Consider the following 10,990-nt stretch of genomic DNA (forward strand, 5'->3'; position numbering starts at 1 on the left):
GGTGGAGTAAACGGTGTCGGGAAAGACGTGTTCCTTCTTGAGGAGTAGGGAGTGGAGGTTGTTAGCGTGGAAAGCCTTGGACTTGGAGTAGGCGTCTTTGGGGGAATCGCCAAGGAGGAGAACGATGCGGTTGTGGACGACGAGAGCGAGGTAGAAGGAGGAGTGGGGTTCGGGGGAGAAGAAGGAAGAGAACTTGGCCTTGGAGAGGTTCCAGAAGAGTCGCGTGGTGGAAGAGAGGGTTTTGGATCCGTGCTTCTTCTAGAATATGAAGGGCTTTATAAGGAGGAGGGGCATCGAAGGGGTTGTGGTTGTGGACGTGGACGTGGAGGGAGCGGCCTAAGTTAGAGCGTGACCATGTTAGAGTCACGAGGCCCATGTCGGTGTGGTACAGGTACGTGGTCAGGTTGGGGTTGGAGGGGCCTGGTGGCGCCGGTGGTGGAGGACAATTACGGAAAGTGTGGGATGGCCGAAAGCAGGAAAGGAATCGCGATGACATCAAAATGGCACAGCGAGGGCGGAGATCTGAGCTCTTCTCCTCAAATCCTCAAAATGGTGCAGCGAGGGGAGATTGCCATAAATCGATGAGAGTGACAGTGTAAGAGTTGAGAGTGAGAGAGTCTCGATGAGGGGTTATTGGGTTTAGGGCGGGTTATTAGGGTTTTTTTTAAAAAAACTTTTTGGCCACACTTTTAAAGCGTGCCAAAAGAGCATCAGGATATGGCCACGCTTTAAAAGCATGGCAAAAAAGTACCAGGATATGGCCACACTTTATAAACGTTACTGTAGTGAAACCCTGTTGCCACGCTTTCAAAACATCCATGTTTTTGTCTATGGCCACGCTTTTGAAGTGTGGCAGAAAAAAAACGTGGCCGTATCTCTATTCAACTGCCACCCTTACAAAAGCGTGGCCATTGACCCTTTTCGCGATGCTTTTGAAGCGTGGCGAAAAAAACGTGGCTGAATCTATATTCAATCGCCACCCTCACAAAAGCGTGGCCATTGACCACTTTTGGCCACGCTTTTAAAGTGTGGCAAAAAAAAGCGTGGCCATAGACCTTTTTTCTTGTAATGGGTTGATGGCTCGTTAGAGAAATACAAGGCATGTTTGGTTGCACAAGGATATACTCAACAAGCTGGTATTGACTTTGGGGACATATTTAGTCCCATGGCAAAGATCACCACTGTGAGAACCTTACTTACCATTGCTGCAGTCAAGAACTAGAGCCTCCTACAGCTGGATATAAATAATGCATTCCTCAATGATGAACTTAATGAGAAAGTCTATATGGAATTGCCTTTGGGTCATCCTCAGCGGAAATAAGGGTTAGTTTGTAAACTCACACGGTCCTTGTATGGGTTGCGACAAGCATCAAGGCAGTGGTTCACTAAGTTTTGCCACATACTGACCACCCATGGCTTTACACAATGCAGACATGATTACTCTTTTTTTGCTCTAGGAGAGGGTGAGGCAACTACCTATCTCATTGTGTACGTGGACGACATCATCATTGCTGCTCCCAAACATGAAATGGTGGACAATGTTAAACACAAGCTTCAATCCATCTTCAAGCTTAAAATCTTGGGTGACCTTAAGTTCTTCCTTGGTCTTGAGCTTTCCTTATCAAAAGATGGGATTACTCTGAGTCAACGAAAATATACACTCTCATTGCTAGAGGAGACTGGTTTCTTAGGGTGCAAACCTGCCAATACACCCATGGATGCTAATATGAAACTTAGGCTTGACGAAGGTGATCATATCCCTGATGCTTCGAGCTATCGCAGATTAATTGGTCGCCTCAAGTATCTCACTATATCTCGACCAGACATCACTTTTGCTGTGGTAAAACTGGCTCAATACATGGAAAATCCTCGAACTCCTCATCTCGAAGCTGTGCACCATGTCCTCAGGTATTTGAAGGCAGCACCTACTCAGGGATTACTCTTCTCATCAAAATCCAAATTTCACCTCTCCATGTACACAGACGCTGACTGGGGCAGCTGCCTCGACACACGGAGGTCCACGACCGGCTATTGCACATTCTTGGGAGATTCATTAGTATCATGGAAGAGCAAGAAGCAAGATGTAGTTTCAAGGAGTTCAACGGAGACAGAGTACAGAGCTCTAGCCAACGTTGCCTGTGAAGTTCTGTCCATCATTTCCCTTCTCAAGTTCATGCATGTCGAGGTAAATTCAGCAATGATTTTTTGTGACAACGTCTCTGCCATTCAAACGGCCACCAATCCAACTCTACATGAAAGGTCCAAGCACATTGAAATTGATTGCCACTTCGTTAGAGAAAAAGTGGCAGCAGGAATCGTCAAACTCGTCCATGTACCGAGCAAGCATCAACTCGCAGATTTACTCACCAACCTCTCCCAGCACCTCAGTTCAAATTTCTTATGGCCAAGTTCGGAACATACAACATGTATGCTCCAACTTGAGGAAGGATATTAGTCATAGCATATATTTGTACAATTTGTTATAACTTAACAAGTTAGTTAGGACCTGAATTAGCTATATTAATTAGTTAGACTAGATATAGAGTTAGTTAGACCATCACCTTGTATACATATATACACAATTGAGTAAATCAATTCAGTTTTTAGACTCTCTCACAATCACAGTATTCAACAAGGTTTATGGTTTTTGAAGTCCATAATATATGGGTTGTTAGATAATAGCAAAAAATTATAAGGAACAAAAGTTACTTTAACAATTTTTTAGAAAAGCCAAAATGAAGATCGAAAAAAAATTAAAGCCAAATCGAAAAAAATAAAAAAAAGTCAAGTAAAAAATAAATATAAAGTATATAAAAAATAAAGTAAAATAAATAAATATAAAAGAGTTTTTAATCCCTAATAAATAAATGTTATATTCAAATGTTCAATACTTTATTTGGTTTGAGTCATTTTCAATGAGTGAAATAAAACAAATTTAAGAAAAATTGAATAGCTATTTTATTTAATCATTAGTTTTATCTTCTCTGAGAGCTTTGCAAACTTCATCAATAATTATATTGAACAACCTAAACAAAATAGTAATTTTTTTGAGACTTTTTGGAATCAAACACCCTATAAAAATATCATTATAAAACTTGTATTCATAATTTATGAGAATATTATTATAATACTTACATATATTTAAAATTAAAAAGTTCTTATTCTAATCTATATGCACATAGCCATGGTTATAATGGAAACAAATATTCACATAAAGTATTTGCTGGAAATTATAGGATCACTACCTAATAGAAACCTGTATCCATTTTGCACAGCTTCTTGCAGCGAAATTTTTTTTGAGATAAATTTAAAAAAATAATTATTTTTTAAAATAAATAATTTTAATTTTAATTTTTAAAATATTTTTTTTAAATTTAAAATAAGTTCGTCTACTGATATGGCAAACTTGCTCTTATTTTCATACAATTTAGATCTTAAACAAATAATTTATATCACATTCCTTAACATATCTTCTTCTTGTTTTTCTTTCACTTTTTTATGGATAACTAATCTTCTGTCAAAGAGTTAAGAGTTCTGTTTATATTTTTTATGAATTATTAATCTACGTTTATTTTATTTTAAAATCTTACATTGATCTATTTTATGATTGAGTTATTCGTTTTTTATTCGGATTAGTGATATCGGAAGGTATGTTAATTCCTTTTGAATTCTTTTATTATAATTGTCAAATTTGATATTTGAATTAAAACTTGAAAACTCTTTCACATGACTCTTTGAATTCGGCTAGGAATAGTGATTCAATTAGTGTGCGACTGCATGATTATTGGATAGGACTAACTTGAATATGTGACATGTAATTCGTCCTAAGGACTACTTTTAAATTTTATTAGAAAAATAAATCAGTTTTTGTGGTTAATCTCTTGATTAATTAATTGACGACTAAATAATGCTTCAAAAACTGAGGAACCAAGGAATTGAAAATCAGTTACTAAAGATTTATCGTGAAAGATCTTTGCAAACTTTAAGATAAGTAAACAAGGTTTGATTTCTCTAAAAGTATAAATATCTCCGAAAGCTCTTGACTCTCACTATCATTGTCTTTTCTCAAATCATTGTCTGGTGAATGCGGGAAGGTACTCGCGAGTGGCGCTGTCTAGTGTTCCGGCGGCATTGACTTCCGTTGACGGTAGCGACCGTCGAAAACTGCAAGGAAGATGTGTTGTGCGACGCTGAAAGTGGTGAAGGGGTGGAAGTGGCTACACAGTAACAAGATGTGGGTAAAGGATAAATTAGGGTTACAGTAATAAATTAGTGACGTTAGAATTAACCTAAATTAATTAGAGATGTAACTTTTTTAATGAAATAGACTTAGAAGTCCAACCCAATAAAAATTAGCAGAAATTAATAGGACCCTTGTTAATAATGTAACGGAGTTGATATACTATATGTTTATTAATTTTATCAGAATTCTATAACTAATTCCTTACCGGATAAGAGGGTACCCCTTATTCTTCTTATCATCGTTATCATGATCTCATGGCACTTATGACCAGATGTAACAGCATAAGACAATGGAATGCAACAGATTATAGAGAATCCATGTACTTTCTATCACACTGTTTTAATTTAGCGTAACAACAATATAACAATAATAAAGAATTTTTGGGGTTATTTTCCGTTTTATCAAATTTGTTATATGTAGCTTTCAATTTTGGCTTCTTCTCTCGTCACATGTATGTTATGGGTTTTCGATAAATTAAAATTATTATTTGAGTTACTAACTCTGGCTATGTTACATTTATCGTTCATAGCCGACCTCAACTCAGATAAAGGAGGAGAATTGTGTTAAATTTTAGTCAAATTTTTATGATATGAATAAAAAATATTATTATACTAAAACTAGATCATTTCTCAAAAATAACACGATGTATGACTCGCACGTGCAGTGTCAAATAAACAAAAACCACTGCATCGGTAGCCGAATATAATATTAAATGAGCAAGAATTTTTGCATTTTTGTGATAAATTAATTTTATTTATTTATTTTTTTTTTGAAAGGAAGAGCTCAACACAACAAGTGGAGCGTAGAAAACAAACCAAAAGCCACAATTATAAAAGAGTACATTATAAAAAGACTAAATGATGCCCACTGTCATCTTCGACATTGCCATCAACAATCTACACATATCTATTCCTTATAGTTCATGGAGGACTAGTAGATGATATCGTCAATCCCTTTTTCTGTATTCTAAAAAATTCACCTATTCCTTTTTAGCCAAATATTTCAGATAATGGTACAAAAACATACCAATTTCATTTCTTTTAGTACATATAAATATATTCTTCCTTTTTAAATCTCTGACTTTAAGTCAAATTTGAAATATAAAAAATTTGGTGTTGACAAAACCATATTTTTATGTAGTTTTCAACTACTCAATTAGAATCTACTTAATATACTAAAACTGGGTTTTTCCCCAACTAATAAAGGTGAGGTGTCGATTTCTCGTGACTCTGTTTTCCCTCTAAAATGAACTTTCCTATTCTCTATTCCAAATTATTTTATAAAAAAATCTTTATTATAATTATATTATAATTAATATTTAATAAATAATGCATAATTATACTAATTTAGAAATATATCTTTATAATAATTATATCAAATCAATATTTAATGCATTATTAAACTACTTATCAATTATTAATTAAAAATATTTTTAATCATTTTAATAATAATAATAGTAATAATAATAATAATAATAATAATATGATAATGATAATTACCCGTGATATCATTTATTGAAAAAAATATAACATAAAAAAATCATTTATTTAAAATATCATTTATTGTATATAATTTATAAAAAAATATATTTCACTTTTATTATTGATTAGAAGATAACTTATTTATATTTTGATTAATTTTATTTATTATTATTATTATATTTAATTTACAGAAAGATAAATTAATAACCATATTATTATTTATTAATATATTAATATTGATAATGATTACATAAAAATTATTTAATATTTAATATTTTTATATTATTTATTTTTTATATATTTTGATATATATATAAATATTTTTTATTATTTTTATATGTTATATGTTTACTTCCACTATTTAAAATTTCTGGATCCGTCACTACTTTTGAGCGTGTTTCTTAATTTATTTTTTATAATTCATTGAATATAATTCATTACAGTAAATTAATTATATCAACTAATTGATTGATTAGATATTTAAATATCACATGATTTATTATAATTCATATCAATCAAATAATTGTAATTTATTATATCAATTATTTTAATTCATTAATTTATAAGGTACATAATAGCATAGATGATTTGTTACTTATAATGATTAAATACAATAAATACAAATTAATTTAGTTAAAAAAATTATTGTCTCATATGTTTTCCTATTTATTTTTTTAATTTATTAAATCCAATCAATTATAATAAATTAATTATATCAACAAATTAATTTAATCAATTATTTCCTAATTTATTTTTTTGAATTCAATAAATCAAATAAAATCAATTATACTAATTATTTGTATCAAACTGATTTGATTAATTCTTAAAAATATTTTTATTTAATTTATTTTATTTATTTAAATACATGAATTATAACTGATTAGTTATTTAATTTTATTACGATAAATATCAAATTCTATTTCGAATATAAAAATATAAAATTTTATTCCTACTATTTTTATTTTACCACTATAAAAGACCATATATGCTAGAAAAAAAAATATCATTCATTTACCAATTACTCTTTCATTAGGTAGCTTTTACAACAATTCTTTTTCTTCCTATGAGGCGTCGTCGCAAGAAGTCAACTATCGTGGACACAAACGGTCCACACACTCTTCAACTCCTGTGCTCATCATTCAGAGCAATATATGATATGTTATCCATGAAGCATTTATAGACTATGGTGTTATCATGTATGCATAAATAAAAAAAATTCCGTAATTAAGCTTAAGTCATTTACCTGTTTTTGTGGTATATTATAATGTGAAATTACTTTCAATTTGTGTTGTATAATGATATTATGGTTTAATTTAAGCTTTTGTTTTAGAACTGTGTTATGATTTTATCTCATCATTTTCTCTTAGATATCAAGTTGATGTATTTTTATTTATTATTATTGAAACGGATGTGATATAAAATTTGTAAAAAATAAAATAAAACTCTCACACTTAATTTATTTTATTGTAGTCTTTTATTTCTTCTATTTTTTTTATTTTCTTCTTATTCATTTTATTTTTTTAAATATCATATAATTTATTATAATTTATACCAATTAATTAATTATAATTCATTATATCAGTTAGTTTAATTCATTGATTTATAATATGCATGTTAAAATAGATTATTTGTTACTTATACGTTTATTCTTCTAAAATCTAAATCTGAATAATTATATTTTTAGTTTTAGTTATGAATAAAATATTATTAATAATATAAATGATAATTAACCACTCATACTTTTAATCAAAGTATTTGGATGATTTTTATATTTATTAATATTAATTGTTGATTATTTTTCGTCAATAAATTGTATTATAATTTTATGTTAGTTCATAATTCATTAATGATTAATATTCATCAAGCTATATTATTCTAAATTTTATATTTTATAAATATTTTATTTAAATGTATTTTAAACATAAAAATGTATTATTTTTAATAATATCATACTTTTACTTTTTTTAATTATTCTAAATGAATATTTTATCAAATACTAATTAAAGCCATCCTTCCATTTGCTTTTACTAATTTATTATCTAACTATTATATAAAATTAAAATCGTATTAATGAATTTAATATTAAAGTTAATTTGGCTTTTTATTTAGAGTGTTTTTTTATTTTTTTAGTCTAATCAACCAAAACTATTCAATTATAAATAGTTACTTCTATCTTATTTTATATTATTAACTAATTAAAATTACTAAAATTCAATCCATCTAAGCTATATAATAATCATTTTAATTTTTATATTTTATAATATAATACTATATACATTAATAGTAAAATAACATAGCCAATGAGTAATAGCTCAAATGGCATAGTCTCCCCATACTCAATTAAGAGGTTGCGGGTTCGAGTCTCCTATCTTTGGTAAAAAAAAAAAATAGTAAAATAACACAGTAAATTTTCATGTTTTAATATTAAATATAAAATTAATACGTACAAAAATTTTAAACTTTTAAATCAATACGAATCATTCTAAATAATACTTATTTATGGCATAAACAAAGAAATACAAAATCTTAAATTTAGCATATAAAAATTTAGGAACATGTTATATGTACAAATGTAATTGCATAGTATTATTTTTTTTTAATGGTGTAGACCAACAACTCTAATTTTATTTCACGGTCAAATTTAAAAAAAAAGTCATAATTTTAAAGGTACTAAGAAAAAAATAACAAATTTAATAAAAAAATAGTTAACTTATATTATTCTATTAATTTATTTAATATATTAAATTATTTTTATTTATATTAAGATTAATTTTAAATATTTTAAAATAAAAAGTATAATTAATTATAATTTGCATCTTAAATTATGTTGAGTACATGATATTCTATTGTGCTGCTAAAAGTAAAAATGAGATAATAAATATAATTTTATTTCTTAATTCAGTATATTATTTATATTTTATACTTTTTTTACGATTAATTTTGTACGGTGTTGGTATATTAAATAAAAATATCTGTTATAATAACAAAAAATAAAATAAAATTTCAATCAATAATTTTATATTCTTTACTTTTTTTAATTTTATTTTAAATTTTAATTTATTACTAAAAGGTAATGAAATTTTATTGATACTGAAATAAAGTTGCAAAAAGGTTCATAGGGTAGAATAAGTAAAATAATGTGATACCCACATTACAACATCCAAATAAAACAACCTAAGATTTAAAATGTTTATCTTTCTCTTTCTCGCCGTCTATTATATTATCGATTCTATTATATAAAAATCGATTTTTTACATTTAATGGTAGAGTCAACGTAGCATGTTTCTGAGAGTGTTTCTTAATTTATTTTGTTTAACTCATTAAATATAATTCATTATGATGCATTAATTATATCAACTAATTAATTTGATTAGATATTTAAGTATCACACAATTTAAAATTTTGTATATTGATTTGATTTTTATGATATATAAATTTAAGGAATAAATTAAAATAATATAACTTATTACTTATTTAATTTGAATATAACAAATATAAAATTAATTTAGTCAAAAGTTTATTATTTTTTAATCTTCTATACATAAAAATGACAAAATAATATTGTAAAAATAATCTTTTTATCGTTTTTGTTATTTTAATTTTATTTTCTTTGCTTTTTTATGTGTAATTTTATTTTACATTAATTTTGTGTATTTAATAACAAAATATACTCATATTAATTCTATCATATATTAATATATTTTTCTCCTATGTTAATCAAAGAATTTCAATAGTTATCAACTACATCTAATAGAATGACTGATGAGTGAGAACTATAACAAGTTAACCCAGATTCAAAATGCTAAAACGAAGGAAAGAAAATAGTGGATATATGATTAGAGAAAAATATATAATAACGAGAAATATACTAAAATTGGATTTTTCCTCCAACTAATAAAAGTGAGATGTCAATTTCTCATGAATTCATTTTTCCTCTAAAATGAAATCACTATTTTCTCTTCTAAATTTATTTTAGAAAAATATCTTTATTATAATTATATTACAATTAACATTTAACGAATAATGCATGATTATACTAATTTAAGAAAATATCTTTATTATAATTATATAAAATCAATATTTAATACATTATCAACTAATAAAAGTGAAGTGTCAATTTCTCATGAATTCATTTTTCCTCCAAAATGAAAGTACTATTCTCTCTTCTAAATTTATTTTAGAAAAATATCTTTATTATAATTATATTACAATATTACAATTATATTACAAGTAGCATTTAATGAATAATGCATAATTATAATAATTTAAAAAAATAAAATAAAGTCCAATAATTTATTTTTTAACTGCACACGTACGTAAAATAACTTTTAAGAAGGAATCACGTATAGTAAATACGGTCGATGATTGTAAAACTGTATACTAACATTAATATAATATTATTTTAAGTATATATTTTGCAAATATCAAAAAAAATATTGAACTAATTTTTAGTGAATTTAAATTATTTATTATTTATTAGAGAATTTTATACATTAAAATTCTCTAACAATTTATTATTTATTTTGAGCTGATTTTGATATGTTATTATTATCATCACTCTCAGTTGGTATATATACCTCCCTTTCTTGAGCATCTGTGCACAGAATAATTGATAGGCACACCATGACGTCATAGCACCGGATAGATATACAGAAGGTTCTTATATATATATATATGATTAGTCATGTATGTTGTTTATTTACTCATTAAAATCAAATGCTTTATATTTTAGTGGCATGTTAGTAACATGTATTAGGAATTAAAACATATAAAAGGAGTGTTGTGAGTGATAGTCATGAATATATATTGTATTTTGATGTTATTATATAGCTCATGATTATGAATCTGTTTTTCATGACAATATTGAAGGAGATGGATTAATAATTTTTATGATAATCCAACTGTAACGAATGATCTAAAAAAATTATGTACAATCATACTATTCGACTACTGGTAGCGAAAAACATATTATTTATCTATTATATATTATTAATTAGACAAAAAAAATGTATTATATAACATATTTTTCTTTTATTTTAATTGAAACTTTCCTACCTAAATGTCCGTCGTCAGCCGAACCTTGAACAACTTTGATCCACATGAACTTTTGGCCCTATGAATTTTTTTTAGAAGCTACTCCTGAATAATTTTTAATTGGCACTTTGATACAAACTTCTTTGAATTAGTTTGGATAGTAAGTTTTTTCGTGAAAATAGTGATTTTTTTTTCAGAAGTATGACTTGATAAGAAATTATTAAAAAAATAA

General features: G+C 27.2%; 1 protein-coding gene across 1 annotated transcript; it reads left to right on the forward strand.

Moving 5' to 3' along the window:
• The first annotated feature begins 374 nt into the window (after positions 1 to 374).
• Positions 375 to 2,455, forward strand: LOC112786506 (uncharacterized mitochondrial protein AtMg00810-like). Its single transcript, XM_025829878.1, has 2 exons — positions 375 to 595; positions 1,432 to 2,455. Exons 1-2 carry the CDS (start codon positions 375 to 377, stop codon positions 2,453 to 2,455), a joined length of 1,245 nt encoding a protein of 414 aa, XP_025685663.1.
• Positions 2,456 to 10,990: the final 8,535 nt, after the last annotated feature.

This window comes from Arachis hypogaea, chromosome 20, assembly GCF_003086295.3.
Source record: "Arachis hypogaea cultivar Tifrunner chromosome 20, arahy.Tifrunner.gnm2.J5K5, whole genome shotgun sequence".
In the NCBI taxonomy this organism is placed as follows: Eukaryota; Viridiplantae; Streptophyta; class Magnoliopsida; order Fabales; family Fabaceae; genus Arachis; species Arachis hypogaea.